Source organism: Vicia villosa, linkage group LG7 (assembly GCF_029867415.1).
Source record: "Vicia villosa cultivar HV-30 ecotype Madison, WI linkage group LG7, Vvil1.0, whole genome shotgun sequence".
Lineage (NCBI taxonomy): Eukaryota > Viridiplantae > Streptophyta > Magnoliopsida > Fabales > Fabaceae > Vicia > Vicia villosa.
Window position 1 is genome coordinate 91181582 of NC_081186.1, and position 17308 is coordinate 91198889.

The following is a 17308-nucleotide window of genomic DNA, read 5'->3' on the forward strand; positions in this document are numbered from 1 at the left end:
GGGCAAACGAGTTTCTTCTTCTGAACGAATTAAATCGTCAGGGAGTAGATATTTCCAACTGATCTGATGTATCAGAGGGCTTGCTCCTTCGGAAGATCTTGGGAAATCCGGAGGCGGTTCCTTCAACTGAGCTGGATATCAGGATAGGAACAAATATCTTCCACCGATCTAGGGGCATCGGGAATAGGAATGTCTTTGAACTGATCTGAGCTATGCCAGAAAATAAGTAGAACAATCCTCTTCTGCATGACAAAGCATCAGGATAAGCGCCTGTAACGACTAGGCGAATATTGCTCTCCGGGGAGCATTTGTATCTTCATAACTTTCCTGCAGAAAGAAACGGATATGATATGATTTATGCATGATGTATGTATGAATGTGTTATGGAGTAGCATTCCGAGAATGGAAATGCTACACGCCTAGAGAATGCAATGCGAATGATGCATGATTCAGACGCTGCTTGGGGAAACAACGGAGGAGCACTGAATTGCTGAAGAAGTCTTGGAGAGAGCATGGAACTCTGTGGGGAGAACAAGATGAGTGACCAGAAGTCACAAACTGCGAGCTGGCAAAGATGGATCAGAAATCTGCTGGAGACGATCAAATCTGGATGCGAGCTCTGCTTGGGGAATGAATCCTGCTTGAGGATAAGAGCATCCCACTGAACTTGGGGAATATTCTGGCGAACCTTGCTGGAGAAGCCAATCTTCAACACACTGGGGATGTGGAGATAAGAGCAAGCCATGAAGATAACTCTGGTGAGGAGTGACAGACTTGCTAGGGGATAAAGTATTCCGCTGGGGAAATCCTCGAAGGATGCAGATTCTGCTGAGGATGCATGCAAACCTCTGCTGAAGAGAGAACTCAGTGGGGAGACGAACACTTCTGCAACGCAAGCTGCTGAGGATATGAGAGATCCACTGGGAATAAGGAACTTGACATAAGAACCTCTGTTAAGACCATTCCACTGGGGAATAAGATGACTCTCTTGGGGAAAACAGGTCAATCTGTTGGGGAGAGACAAACCTCTATTGGGGAAAATGAGGCATTCAGGCAAGGAACTTCATTAAGAGCTTGTTGGGGAATCAGATACCATCCAATCATGATTCAACTGGGGAGAATACATTCCACCGGGAATACGGCTTCTGGAGCATAGAGAATGCGTTAAGCTGTGCTTTGCTGAGGATATAAGAATCTTGGCACAAAGAAAGTCTCTTCTGAATGTACTCCGTTGGGGAGTGAGAATCTCTCCTGGTTAGATCCTTCGACACGCGGATGCGAAGCGTTTGCAAGGACACACCTGCGAGACAAACACATGAAAACACCCCAGGATATAGCATAGCATCTTGGCCTGCCAACCTGGTTACACAAGACCTCGAAGTAGATCCGAAGGCTATATCATTTCTAATCATGTATTGTAAAAGCAATGCAGTTTTCAAATGCAAAGTTTAACACAAACTCAGGACGTTTTATGCAAACAAAACAGTAAAAGAAAACAGCTTTTGAGATGAAAAGAAGTTTATTAAACATGCCCGAAAGAGGGCGAATACATTTCTGAAGCAGTTCCTAGTAAGAGGTAACCACAATTTATTGAGTACAAGAGAAATGGCAATGTGAAACGGATATCCATTGGTTTCGATCCCGCTATCACTTTTATAACTCCGACGTTCTCATCTCCTTGCTTTGGAAGACCGTACTCATTAGGATTGATCACTGCCCGATTTACAACTGATTGGTGACGTTACTGAACTTGTGGACCCGACAGGGTTTGAGAGTGCCTTTAGGGATTTGAGCTGCTAGGTGCAAACTCAAGAACACGGAGTCTTGCTTATCCCTCGGTCGGGAGCCCTAAACAAAGTGATTGGATGTTGCGCATGCTTTAGGGATTTGAGTTGCCAGGTGCAAACTCAAGAACACGGAGTCTTGCTTATCCCTCGGTCGGGAGCCCTAAGCATGTATGAAGAGTGATTGCCACGGTGGCATGCGAGATGTAGTCGTTCGCTTTTGTCCCTTTTTGCCTAAGCCGCCCTTTCGGGTTTTCAACTTAGCGGGTATATTTGTTTCTTTTTCATTCTTTTGCCTGATTCATTTTCTTCTTTTTTTTTCTTTCTTCTTTTTTTTTTCTTTCTTTTTTTCTTTTTTTTTCTTTTTCTTCTTTTTTTTTTATCAGGTCTATGCGAAGTATTTTTTGACTACATCTGCGTTCACAGGGTGCGGAAAGTTCTCGCCATCCATTGTTGCAAGCATCATGGCACCGCCAGAGAACACTTTCTGCACAACAAAGGGGCCTTCATACGTCGGAGTCCACTTGCCTCGTGGATCACCTTGAGGGAGAATGATTCTTTTGAGTACCAGATCACCTGGTTTGTAGCTTTGGGGTCGCACTCGCTTGTCAAAAGCTTTTCTCATCTTCTTTTGGTACACTTGACCATGACCAATAGCCGCTAAACGCTTTTCATCAATGAGATTCAACTGATCCAAACGATTCTGTACCCATTCTGACTCGTCAAGCTCGACGTCTTTCATAATCCTCAGGGAAGGAATCTCAACTTCAACAGGCAATACCGCTTCCATACCATAAACAAGTGAGAAAGGAGTTGCCCCAGTCGATGTACGCACAGAGGTGCGATAACCATGCAAAGCGAAAGGGAGCATCTCATGCCAATCTCGGTAGGTCACTACCATCTTCTGCACAATCTTCTTAATGTTTTTATTGGCCGCTTCAACAGCGCCATTCATCTTTGGACGATACGGAGAAGAATTGTGATGCTTGATCTTGAAGGACTCACAAAGCTCCTTCATCAACTTGTTATTGAGATTTGATCCATTATCAGTAATGATCTTCTCAGGAATCCCATAACGGCATATTATGTTGTGCTTGATAAAACGAGTAATCACTTGCTTGGTGACATTCGCATAAGATGCGGCTTCAACCCACTTGGTGAAGTAATCGATGGCAACCAAAATGAAGCGATGTCCATTAGAAGCAGTAGGCTTAATCTCTCCAATCATATCAATGCCCCACATTGCAAAAGGCCACGGAGAAGTCAAAACATTCAAAGGCACAGGCGGCACGTGCACTTTGTCAGCATAAATCTGGCACTTGTGACAAATTCTGACATGGTTATGACAATCAGTTTCCATAGTGGACCAATAGTAACCAGCCCTCAAGATCTTCTTAGCCATTGTATGCCCACTTGAATGGGTACCAAACTCACCTTCGTGCATTTCCTCTATGATTTTCGAAGCTTCTTCCTTCACAACACATCGGAGCAACACACCGTCATGATGCCTCTTGTACAACACCCCACCGTTGAGGTAAAACTTAGCTGCAAACCTTCTCAGAAACTTTTTATCAGTCACCGATGCTTCGGGAGGATACTCTTGAGTTTCGAGGAACTTTTTTATATCATGATACCAGGGATTTCCATCCAGTTCAACATCAGCCTCAAAGCAGAATGCCGGCTCATCCAACCTATTGATGGTGATGTTAGGCGCTTCATTGGCCCATTTCACTTTGAACATGGAAGCCAAAGTAGCGAGAGCATCAGCAAGATTGTTCTCTTCTCTAGAAATATGCTCGAATGTGATCTCATCAAAATACGGAATGAGTCTCACCACATGCTCTCTGTATGGAATCAAATTCTGATGGCGAGTTTCCCAATCTCCATTGATCTGACTAATGACAAGATTGGAATCCCCATAAACCTTCAAGTACTTGATTCGCAAATCGATCGCAGCTTCGATGCCATAGATGCAAGCTTCATACTCAGCCATGTTATTAGTGCAATCAAAACAGATTCTGGCTGTAAACGGAATATGAAAACCTGATGGAGAAGTAATTACAGCTCCCACACCATTCCCGAGTGCATTAGAGGCACCATCGAACACGAGCGTCCATCGCGATCCTGGTTCGGGTCCTTCCTCCGGTCCGGGAATGTTACAATCTCTGATGTACAGAACATCCTCATCGGGGAATTCAAACTTCATTGGTTCATAATCTTCGACTGGCTGATGCGCAAGATAATCTGCCAACACACTACCTTTGATGGCTTTCTGAGTAGTATATTGGATGTCATATTCAGTCAAGATCATTTGCCACCTGGCTACTCTTCCGGAAAGAGCGGGCTTCTCAAAAACATACTTGATAGGATCCATCTTGGAAATCAACAAGGTGGTGTGAACCAACATATACTGCCTCAGCCGGCGAGCAGCCCACACCAAAGCACAGCAAGTTTTCTCGAGCAGTGAGTATCGGGATTCACAGTCGGTAAACTTTTTGCTAAGGTAGTATATTGCATGCTCTTTTCGGCCAGACTCGTCATGTTGACCCAGCACACATCCCATTGAATTTTCAAGAACTGTGAGGTACATAATCAAAGGCCTTCCTGGAACTGGAGGCATTAGTATCGGAGGTTCCTGCAGATACTCTTTCACTTTTTCAAATGCTCTTTGACAATCATTATTCCACCTGGCCGTCTGATCTTTTCTTAGTAACTTGAAAATTGGTTCACAAGTGGCCGTAAGATGAGAGATGAATCTAGCAATGTAGTTCAATCTCCCTAAGAAACCACGAACCTCTTTTTCTGTCTTCGGCTCAGGCATCTCTTGTATAGCTTTTATTTTTGCAGGGTCGACCTCAATACCTTTTCCGCTAACAACAAAACCCAACAACTTTCCGGATCGCACTCCGAAAGTGCATTTGTTTGGATTCAACCTCAGTCTGAATTCCCGAAGCCTTTCAAACAACTTCTGCAAATGGACCAAGTGCTCTTCTTCAGTGTGAGACTTTGCAATCATGTCGTCAACATACACTTCAATCTCTTTGTGAATCATGTCGTGAAAAAGAGTCACCATGGCGCGCTGATACGTTGCCCCTGCGTTTTTCAACCCAAAAGGCATAACTTTATAGCAGAAAGTTCCCCACGGTGTGATAAACGTTGTTTTCTCCATGTCTTCTGGTGCCATCTTGATCTGATTGTACCCAGAGAAGCCATCCATGAAGGAAAACACTTTGAAAGGAGCAGTGTTATCCACCAACACATCAATATGGGGAAGAGGGAAATCATCTTTCGGACTCGCCCTATTCAGATCTCTGTAATCAACACACATCCTGACCTTTCCGTCCTTCTTAGGTACAGGAACAATATTCGCAACCCACGGCGGGTAATTCACAACTTGCAGAAAGCCAGCATCAAACTGTTTCTCAACCTCTTTCTTAATTTTCTCAGACATATCTGGGCGAGTCCTTCGAAGCTTCTGCTTGACAGGAGGACTATCTTCCTTGAGAGGCAGGCGGTGTACCACAATATCTGTATCAAGACCAGGCATATCCTCATAGGACCAAGCAAAGATGTCCGCATACTCTTTCAACATAACAATAAGCCTCTGCTTCACACTATTCTCAAGCGCAGCCCCTATCTTGACTTCTCGGACCTGCTCTTTAGTGCCAACATTTACCATCTCAATTACCTCCTGATGCGGCTGAATCGCTTTCTTTTCCTGTTTCAATAATCTGGCCAACTCATCGGGAAGGTCACAATCTTCATAAGCTTCCTCCTCGGCTCGGTAGATCGGATTGTCGAAATCATAATGAGCAATAGCGGAATTGTTACCAATGAAATCCGTGGTAGTGGAACATCTGCATGATTGATGTTTTTATTTTAGTTTTATTTTTTATTAAGCTATGTGTAAGTGTGTGCGAAAACATTGCCATTTAAAAGGAAAAAAATTAAAAAGAAAGACAAAGAGCAAAACATTTGAATGCAAAAACGTCCTTATTTTATGATTAACTTTGAAAATGCGAACTGCATGGCCCTACAAATGATTCACTACGCCTTGGGCAGAGCGTAGGAATTATTGCATGATAAGAAAAGTAAAAACAAGGAATTTACTCCTGAGCTTGTGTAACTTGGATGACATCTTCAATTGTCCAGTTGCAAGGCATCTCTCCAGGAATACTTGGACGGATCCAGCTATCAAAGTCACAATCACTATCCACCTCTTCGCCATTGACAATGGCATTAACCTGACCGTTTTGAATGACACCCCCACTCACGAACTTGATCGGGCTGAGTACACCAGACTTGGGCGATGCGTTCTGCTTTCCAGGATTGAAACCGAGACCATTCTTGTCAAATTTGGGACGCACGTCAATTACTTGCCCCCAGCCTTCCACTCTCCCAGTCTCAACGACAACCTGAGCATCTTTCAAAGAGGACATAATCGTTTCTGGCTTCGTTATCTCATAAGGAGGAGTTCTCACAGCATTCACAGCCTCAAACGCTTGAAACGGAGTCTCATGTATTTCACCTTCGATCTCCACATATCGGAAAGAGGACAAGTGACTCACGATGTAATCCTCTTCACCACAAACCGTCACCACTTTACCGTCAACCGGATACTTCAACTTCTGATGAAGAGTGGATGTCACAGCGCCAGCCTTGTGAATCCACGGTCGTCCCAACAAACAACAGTAAGCAGGTTGAATATCCATCACATAAAAGGTTGTAGTAAAGATCTGAGGACCAATCTGGATTGGTAGATCTACCTCTCCGAACACAGACCTCCTCGAACCGTCAAAGGCGCGCACTATCAACTCACTTGGCCTCAACTCAACACCAGCATAGTCAATTCTCATAAGGGCCGATTTGGGAAGCACATTCAAGGAAGAACCAGTATCAACCAACACACGAGACAAAGTCGTCCCCTTACACTCCATTGAAATATGCAACGCCTTGTTGTGGTTTCTCCCCTCAGGAGGAAGATCACGATCCGTAAATCCCAAACCGTTCCCAGCGGAGATATTATTGGCTACCGCCTCTAACTGATTCACAGATATTTCTTGTGGCACGTAGGCACCATTCAAAATCCTCAAGAGAGCATCCCTATGACCTTCTGAACACATCAACAGTTGCAAGATGGAAATCTTTGACTGGGTCTGACCCAACTGCTCAACAACCTTGTAATCAGACCTCCTGATGATTCTCAATAATTCCTCCACATCCTTGGAAGACACAGCACTATCAGGTGCCCCACTTTGGGTCGGAGAATTCTGGACATCAGGCACTACTTGTTTTCCTTTGGCCTTAGCCAAAGCATCTGCATTGTTTTGAACAAGCTGAGGAGAGAACACCCTACCACTGCGAGTAATTCTACCAGTACCGGCAAAATTATCAGTGTTTGCAACTGAGGCCTCAACAAGCTTCTCTTTAGATGGCTCTCCTTCTTCCTTCGTGCCATAGTAATATACATCTGAACCATAATGCCAAGGGATGGCCTTCTCACTCTCATATGGAATAGGCCCTGGTACAGTAATCATCAACGCCGCTGGTTGTTCCTCATACGGGATACTGACAGGCATCTGAATAGGCACTTGGATACATATTGGAGCAACCGGCTCATAAGGAATTGAGATCACAGACACTTCACCATCCTTACTCTTCGCACCTCTCAACCTTCGATAGAACTGAAGAGGACCCTCATCAATCAGCTTTTGTACCATACCTTTCAAATCAGCGCAACCTTCGGGTTGACTTTTGCAATTCTCACAATCAACACCACAGCCCGGGAAAATACCGCTATTAATCAGATGTTGCTTCACAGATACAAGAGGAAAGGTCACACAGCCCACATCAGATATAACCCTTATCTCTTCACTCTCGATGGCGTTCACACCCGAACCTCCGTGAGCAGGCATCGGATTATTGACAATATTGGGTGTAGGAGTGAACTGAATTATCTTTTGATCCAACAAGTCCTGGACTTTGTTCTTCAATGCAATACACCTCTCTGTATCATGACCAGCGGCACCTGAGTGGAAAGCACATCGTGCGTTTGCATTGTAATTCGGAGATTGTGTGTCCGGAGCATTCGGAGCATCTCTCAAAGTAATCTTCTCAATCTTAAGCAAATGTTGCAGCACCTGAGCATAGGTCATAGGAATCGGATCAATCTTTCTGTGAGGCCTAGTCCTGGGAGGATAACGATCATTACCGGAACGTTGTCCATGCTGATGTTGTTGTTGTTGCTGCGGCACTGGGATCATGACAGCATTAACCTGTGAATTGCTTCTCCCCGAACCCCTCCTTCCATATATGGCATCCGCATTACCTTCCTTCCTTCTGGCATAACCCTCAGCTTGCTTCTTACCACTAGGAGAATTAGAAGAAGCTCCCAACTGAATTTTCCCCATCTTTAGACCCATCTCAACACGTTCGCCATATCTCACCATTTCAGAAAAGTTGGCTGAAGCACTACAGGCCAAGTAATAGTGTCCAGACAAAGTACTGGTGAACATGTCAATCATCTCACGCTCAGTCATCGGTGGCTGAACTCTTGCGGCTAACTCGCGCCATTTCTGCGCGTACTCTTTGAAAGATTCTTTAGATCCTTGAACCAAACTCTGCAACTGAGTTCGATTAGGCGCCATGTCAACATTGTACTGATAGTGCTTAATGAAGGCCTCCACAAGATCTCTCCAAGAATGAATATGAGTGCGTTCGAGTTGAACATACCACTCCAAGGAAGCCCCAGCCAAGCTATCCTGGAAGAAATGCATTAGAAAACCCTCATCCTCCGAATAAACTGACATCTTGCGATAGTATGCTTTGACATGAGTCATGGGACAAGTCGCTCCATTGTACTTGTCAAAAGATGGCACTTTGAATTTCGGTGGAATCCTCACACCAGGAACCAGTCCCAAGTCATTGATATCCAGGCCTAACACCCCTTTGCCTTCAACGGCTCTGAGACGTTCTTCAATCAGACGATACCTTTCAGCTTCTTCAAGTGCACCATCAGCACTATGCCTTGATACCTGATCAAAGTTTTCAACATTGAAATCCAAATTATCACGGTTATGATTATCTCTCCTTCCCAACAGACGAGACGGAGGTGGAGGTGGAAACCCATGATTCTGATTGAAAGGATTATAGTGCCCTCCCAAGCGGTCAAACTCATTCGGATCATGATGATCATCAATCCTGCCAGACACATCGTCAAACAGCCTCGAATGTCCTCCATTCTCAACCCTTCTGGAATTCTCGACGAGAACTCGCAAGTCATCCTGCCCCTTGGTCACATTAGTCAATGCTTCCATAAACTGCGCCATCTGCGCATTCATCTGCTCTGTCAATTGAGCTCTCATCTCAGCCATCTGTTCCTGAATCTGTTCCATCTGTCTTCTCTGATTGCTCCTAGTCGGATACGAGTGATTAGCCGTCTTAGAACTCCTTCTGATAACAAAACAGTGAGACATAAGATATAAGCCCTGCAAAAATCTGCAAATATATGACATGTATGATATATGAATGATATGCATGAAATGTTTGTCAACTTTCAGGTATCCAAGAGTTCATCCCACTTTCAGATAGGACATAGCAACCCTGATACCGAATATATTTGAACAGCAATCCATACACGAGGAATAATTCATCAATCTGAGCATACTTCATTCAAACATAACAGAGAATTTGAGTTCATACAAACATGGCACATAACCGTCACGAAGTGCTCATAAGGCATACAAAAGAAATCCAGAACATCAAAATGCGACCCCATCCAACAATCCTGGACATGGGCGACAAACATCAGGAATACACATCAAATCAAAACCCTAGATCAAACAAATCCAAACCACAGCAGTATTAGGATCGTCTGACAACAGAATGAGCTCCTCCATCTCCTCTCCGCTGGGACCGGAGGGTTGCAAGCTCTTCTTCAAGTCGAGCTGACTTGGCTTTCTCTTCCATCAATTGTTTTTCTGAGTCCTGCATCCTTCTCTTGCTATTGCTTTCGGACCTTCGCAACTTCGCACATTCCTGCTGTTTTCGGTACAAGCTTTCTTCCATCAAGTCATGAGATCGCCTTTGGGCACGCGTCATGCTTGAACCTTCACCTTGCGTATGCTTGAGCTTACGAGCCAATTCCGCCTTTTCGCGATCTTGAAAATACCTCTCCAAGCCAACCTCATTGTCCTTTGCTCTTAGTTTGATGTTGTCTGCTTCAGTTTGCATATAGAGTTCAGCCGCAACGGTATCAGATAAAACCACGGGAGGTTGCTCATACAATGGACATGACCTCGCAAATGGCAACAACAGATTTGCCACTCTTGCTTCAACCCACTTTCGGTAAGGACCCATGGCAATAGGAACTTTCTTGCTCAAAGTATTCTGATCTCTTTTGTGAACTTTGGTCCAAGCATACGCTATCTTCTCTAGCTCCAGGGGATCTTCACCATCAGCAAAGTACACTGATTCAAATGCTTCTACATCATCCTGAGCCCTTTCCATTGCATATCCCAATTGACGATAAGCGAGTGTGGGGTTGTAACTAATGCAACCTCTGGTTCCCATGAGAGGAACGTTGGGATATCGACCGCAACTAGTGATAATGTTCCAAATCTTCCCCACACAATAGTTCCACCTGATGTCATAAGATGTGAGGTTAACAATCCTATCTGACCACTTAAAAGAACTCTTCTTGAGCACAAAAGGTCCTCTCACCGGCAAATGCAACATGAACCACTGATACAACAACGGAAGACAAGAACCAACAACATATCCTCCCTTCTTACCTCTCGAATGGATCGAAAAATAAGCGTCCGCAAGCAACGTTGGCACGGGGTTTTTGTTCATAAAGACACAAATCGCCGCCAAACTCACAAAGTTTTCTCTTGAAGGGAATAAAACAATACCATAAATCATGATAGCAAGCAAACGACTAAAATCAACCCATTGCTCCTTCTTCGCCGCACCCTCAGCCCTACTGATCAAAAAGCAAAGGTAGAAACCAGAAACACCGCCCGATGACTTCCAATTTCTTTCCACCTCCTTTATACCCATGTGAAGAGCTTCAGCTATTTTTTCAAATCTCACAACCTCGGGAACTCGAATGAAAGGTACATCATCAGTGATTCGGATGTTGAGTATGTAAGAAAACTCCTCGAGTGTTGGCACCAGTTGATAGTCCTGAAACGTAAAACACCTCAACTGTGGATCATAGAACTGAAACAGGGTGATCAAAGCCATTGGATCGAAAGATATCTTGAGGATGGAGAGCAAATTGCCATAGTCATGATTGAAGTCACGAAGAACCTCCCCTTCCAACCGAGAACTCAAACCAATCAACCCCGAAACATCAATATCCGGAATCTTATAAGCTCTGGTGTGCCTTGTACGCTCTTTGACAGTATCAGTGGGAATGTCCATCTTCAACTTGGGTGAACTCCTGAATATCCCTGAAAATATGACATGCAAATGCTTATTATTATACATTTTTTTTGCGTTTCTTTTGGAAATAAATATGCTATGATGCAAAGTGGTGGAACTTGTTGCCGCCCACCAGGCATTCTGGACTGCTGGTAACACACATAATACAGAGCCAAAGGTTCGGCCCCCAAATGGTATACCATACGGTACATAGAATGTCAACCCACGGAACCAACATCCATAGAACATTGATCATCACTCGAACAAGAACCATAGTACCCCACGAACAGGAACCAATAGAACACTCGAACGAGAACAGCGGTAACCCTCGAACAAGAACAGCGGTAACCCACGAACAAGATCCAAAGTCACCATCAATGTACCTGTTAAGCAATGATTGATTCCCGCCCCACTCACGGGTAAATCTAGGCCAAGGTAGGTCGAAAAGCCAACAGAGGATCGAATGTAGGCGCTATCATACGATATTGCCTCATTCCACCAAGCTCTGCCCGTGGATACGTGATCAGATCAATCAGGCATACGCCCTCTGTCCGTCACGGCCACTCTAGTCCTAGTTCCTATGGTATCACTCATAGCCTGGGTATTGGGCCTTTTACCTCTTGAAACACCCACCCACAGATAGAAATCCAGACAGTCCAGAATATGATGCAGAAAAGTAAAAGCGCACATAGAATGCAATGCAAACAGATAAATATGCAAAGCGATAAAACACCCAATGATAAACACACAAGCGCTAGGATCGACTCGCTAGGTCCGGACCAGCAACAGGTCGAGACGTCCCCAGCAGAGTCGCCAGCTGTCGCTACCGCGAAAATTAACAGAGTCGCCACTAACATATTTATCCTGAAAAGGAAGGGAATGCCAGCAAACCACAAAACAAAACAACGGTCTCACGACCAGAGAAAAAGGGTAAGGGAGTCGGTTACGCGAGGGGAAGGTGCTAGCACCCCTCGCGCCCATCGTACTCGATGGTATCCACGCCTGTGTCTAAATCTATGGGTGTGTAACAAATCTACGCTAATCTGGACTAAAATGAATGCAGAATGTAGGGAAAAGAAAGGATTATGCTCGCACGGGCCCTACCCCGCTGCCTACGTATCTGTTTTGCAGAATCAGAGCTACCGTAGCTCGGCTAACTAATTTCTGTTTGTTTTGTGTTTTTTAGGTGAACGAGTTACATTCACACTCCGCTGCTCGACCTTTGGAGACTTATGCTTGGGAATGGAGCGGAAATAACAAGCTCTTAAGAAAAGAAAATCAAAGAGTGTGGTTTGTGTTTTAAAGAATGCATGAGGAAGACCTAAGCTAAGGGGAAAGCTTGCTACCTAATGTTATCATACAAAGGGTACAAGTCTAAACTAAACTAAACAACCTACGGGGGAAAAGCGAATGCAAACAATATAGCACACAAACGAGCATCCGCTCGTAAAGCAAACAAAACCAACGGTACTGACCGAATGGTAGAAAGGCGGTCCCGCCATAGCCAAGGGGAGCAGCTCAACCCAAGTCAACCAAGCATCAGACCTCGCGAAAATGATCGGGCCATAGACAAGAAGGCGGACCCCTCTCAGCAACCAAGCCGTCACGGATCGTAAAGGAAAACGGTGCGTGCGTACACCGAGCATCAACGTCGAGCGACGCGAGCTATAAGAAAGGCGGGGGTCCGATTGCATGAACCCTTTACCTGACATACTCGATAACAAGATCTTTTGCACGTTCAAAAGCAAGCGACGCGAGGCGTGCGCATAATGAACAGACTCGATGAGACTAGGCGGGGGTTGATTACGAACCCTTGACCGCATGCCTTCCATGAGGACTTAACGGAGTGCCATATAGGACTTATTACACCGTGACTCCCTGCCGCAAAGCACAAATATAAACACACCAACAAAAACAGAGCCTCTTTCGAGGGCTTGGCCAGATGCATGTCTAAGTCCTACTTCTCATGTTAAAGGATGATGCGAGAAAGCGGTAAAGTGCGGGAAAAGTAAAATGAAACGGAATCAATACCAAACGGATGATGATCCGTAAACTAAGGAGAAACGAAGCGAAGAAACTAAGTATCCCGCGAGCGAGCTAGCAAAGCAAAAGCAAATAGTCAGCACACCGATTCAGCACACCGATTAGCCATAAAGCACACAAATGTCGACTCGTATGTCGAGCACAATCACAATACACCTGCAAGAGGAACAAGCAAACCAAACAAGCAGGTATAAAGTAATATGGGATCGTGTCTCCAGGATGAGAGCACGACACGAGTAAATGAGATAAAATTGTATTCCGCAAGCGAAGCGGAACGCTCAAGCAATGAGTATCAATCAGTGACCGTCCAAATGCCTTGCACACTAGCACACAGGTTAGAGATAACAAACATCGCAATCGGAATTGCGTTATTATCATAAAGCGAAAAGAGGCGGACAAAATGCGTAAATGTAAAATAAACGATCAACATGAAAAGGAAAAAAACAAACATGTAGAACTTAACAAACAATCAATATCAATCATCTCATGAGATAGCACGTTTCACAAGCTTTCCAACGATATAAAGAACGCACAAATCGGAGTAACGAGTGAAAAGATATGCAAGTTTGAAGTTAGAAAATAAAACACAAAAATTGCACTCAGGAACCGGTTCCTGCCTAGGGACAACCCGGTTCCTGGTACAAAAAACCAGAGAAGCAACAATTTTAGCAAGCTGGGAACCGGTTCCCACCTAGGGACAACCCGGTTCCCCATACAAAAATACAGAGAGCAAAAATTGCAGGAAGCCAGGAACCGGTTCCCACCTAGGGACAACCCGGTTCCCCATACAAAAACACAGAGAACACAAATTTCAGAAAGCTGGGAACCGGTTCCCACCTAGGGACAACCCGGTTCCTGGTACAAAAAACCAGAGAAGCAACAATTTTAGCAAGCTGGGAACCGGTTCCCGCCTGGGACAACCCGGTTCCCCATACAAAAATACAGAGAGCAAAAATTGCAGGAAGCCAGGAACCGGTTCCCACCTAGGGACAACCCGGTTCCCCATACAAAAACACAGAGAACACAAATTGCAGGAAGCCAGGAACCGGTTCCCACCTAGGGACAACCCGGTTCCCCATACAAAAACACAGAGAACACAAATTTCAGAAAGCTGGGAACCGGTTCCCACCTAGGGACAACCCGGTTCCTGGCACACAAACCAGGGGGTAAAAACAACGCAGGAACCGGTTCCCACCTAGGGACAACCCGGTTCCTGGTGCAAAAACACAGAAAATCAGCAATTTTGGATTGAGTGGGAACCGGTTCCCGCCTGGGACAACCCGGTTCCTGGCGTGTAAAAACAGAATTTTATGCATTTTAAAGGCCTTGGAGCCATTCGCACTCAATCCAAAACGTACCAATTAAGCACAAACAAACATCAACATCATAATATACATGCATCCACACATCAAATGATCCTCATGTTAACAATTATGCTAAGTGCGACTCGTCAAATAGAGCAAATATCAAGCAACATTGCATCACATGCATTTATACAAACACGTGGAGTACATCACAAGCAACACAAACTATCAACAACAATTATGCACACAAAGTCAACAACAAATCACGGATCCGAACACGAACAACACAATTCATCATCAACGGATATCAATCATATTCAATCAACATCAAATCCGATCACAATTTACATGAACACGATCAATTCGGACAAAAATACGCAAATTCACCGATCAATCATTATCAATCATCCATTAATCAAGAACAAAGAGTAGATCTAGATTTGAATTCACATATAATCAACAAATAAGCAATTAATTCAATGGTTCAAGGCTTACCGAATGAAGATCTAACCGAAGCACGAACGCGAACACACGAACACGACACGAACGCGATACGAACTCGAAAGCGAATCCGGAGGGAGAAGGAGAGGGGGGCGCGCAAGATCAAGGAGAGGAAGGAGGAGAATTCGAACTTCGGATTTTGATTTCTTCAATCCATGTTCTTGATCTTGATGAAATTTGATGAGAATTGATGAAAGTTTTATGTAATTTGTGGTTTTGATTCAAGAGAATTGAGAGAGAATTGAGAGAATGTGTTTGTGAAGAATTGGTGAGTTGAAATTATGAGAGTCTCCTCCTTTGATTTGTGAAGAGCAAGAGTTTATATATCGTCAACGCGAAATGTCCAAATTGCCCTCGGTTCGTCTCATTTTGGCTCGCTTTTAAGGAAACTCGGTTCGGCTCTGAATCTCGGAACGAAACCAACGTCCACTTGAAAATGACTAAAATTGTGACCCGCCGCCGCGAGAATCACCTCAATCCGATAAGCGAAGAAGAATGTACGCCGGTTTGAATGACGAGAAACGTCGATTCATCTGGCGCGACTATGCGAAATTTTGTGAGTACCGCTCAAAGAACTCGATAAAACCTTATCTTCGGCTCAAAATCTGAACAGGCATGTGTGACGAAGAAACGAAGCTAACGAAATTTCTGAGAGAATGCCGCCGGAATGGACTTCATACGATAAAAATCGAAGAAGTTATGAATTTTCGAACTCGGCGCGACATACTCGAAAACACACTTTTTACCGAAACAACACGACGATCCTTAAAATTCTGGGAATTTTCTATGCATAATCGGCCTTCGGTCCGAACATATGAAATCTTGGTAATGATGCCACGGAGCTCCAGTTAAATTTTCAAGCGAATCCGGCGAGCGGATTAGGAGATATGAATTTTCCGAGGCACAAAACCCTACATTCAGCACTATTTTTCACCATGAAACCTCAAGTAACTTGCCAATTTGAAGACCTTCCTTAAAGAATTGGCTCCCGAGCCGAACACGAAAGTTGTAGATCTTGTCGAAACAATGGGGACAACGCGGGAATTTAACTCATATCACCTTCCAGATAGTATTTATGAATTTTCTCGTACTTTCACCGTTTAAACCATTCTTTCACACTTTAACCTCTTAAACCCATGAAACTCTTTATTATTTTCCTTCCAATTTTGGATGACGAAATAAACGTCATTATTAACTTATAGCTCAAATAAAGAGGGCAAATTTTGGGGTGCAACAGTGAGCATTGGAGGGCTTTAAGTCACAACTCACACATGATTACATTACAAAGCCCATGTCTGATCTTGAGCATCCAGCTGTAAAATACAATTTTATTGATAAGTACAATTGAGATAATTTTATCGAGTCTCGTAGTTTTACTACATTATTGGTTAGTAGTACTTTTATTTTGGGAAGAATAATCTTATTTTGTGTTATATTGATGATTTTTAGATACAACTTCCATTATGTTTATAATAGGCTAAAGGTCAAACAGGAAAGTAAAATAAGGCTAAAAATATATATCTCTATAGATTGTCTCATAGGGGATATAAAAAATTGGAGGAAAAAATTATTAATGAAAAAGACAACACCTGGGAGATATGGAAGAGGGCCCAACAAAGACTAGGTTAAAAGTTCACATCAAAGGCTACACATGTAGTTGCTAAGAAGATTGTAAGTAGATTCTTTTGTCAAGAATATTAATTGTAGGTTAATTCATTTTGCTAATGAAATTTTATTTGTGTTGTAGGATTTATTGGTTGAAATGGTAAGTGAAGGTTCCTTTGTTCCACAAGTATGATATGATATATTAGTAGAAACAATTAGAACTAAGGAGCATTGTTGGCGTGTAAGTGGTGTTGGACAGGCCATCGCCATAAAAATATATTCCATATCATCGAGAAAGAGTGAAGAATTATGCAATAAAAAGATGGACGAGCTCGTTGATAAGAAGTTGGAAAAAAAATTAGCGCATGAGTGAGAATCACACAAGAAATAGATGGACGAGCTCTACGATAAAAAGTTACAAGAAAAGTTAGCACATGAGCGGGAATTGTGCAAAGAAAAGTTAGATGTGCTCTATGCCCTATGTATAAGTTTTGTTTTATTGTTTGTCACCTTAAAATAATGTCTTATGTGTTGCATCTTTTTGTTGTCTTATAACATTATGTGTTTTGTAAATTTGCTTTTCGCAAAAATTATGATAGTGCTAAAAGACCGAAAAAACCCTTTCGAGAGTTGTGTTATAATTAA

The 17308-nt window shown here is 43.6% G+C and overlaps 2 protein-coding genes across 2 annotated transcripts; both read right to left on the minus strand.

Annotated features, from left to right (window-relative positions):
* Positions 1–279: 279 nt before the first annotated feature.
* Positions 280–9178, minus strand: LOC131619674 (uncharacterized). Its single transcript, XM_058890746.1, has 5 exons — positions 8231–9178; positions 7024–8179; positions 6551–6897; positions 6161–6319; positions 280–327 (listed from the first exon to the last, which is right to left on the minus strand). The coding sequence occupies exons 1-5, from the start codon at positions 9176–9178 to the stop codon at positions 280–282; spliced, it is 2658 nt and encodes an 885-aa protein (XP_058746729.1).
* A 330-nt stretch (positions 9179–9508) lies between these two features.
* On the minus strand, positions 9509–15469 carry LOC131615789 (uncharacterized). The gene is made up of 3 exons (XM_058886949.1): positions 15053–15469; positions 13242–13307; positions 9509–11239 (listed from the first exon to the last, which is right to left on the minus strand). Exon 3 carries the CDS (start codon positions 11208–11210, stop codon positions 9648–9650), a length of 1563 nt encoding a protein of 520 aa, XP_058742932.1. The 5' UTR covers positions 11211–11239; positions 13242–13307; positions 15053–15469; the 3' UTR covers positions 9509–9647.
* Positions 15470–17308: the final 1839 nt, after the last annotated feature.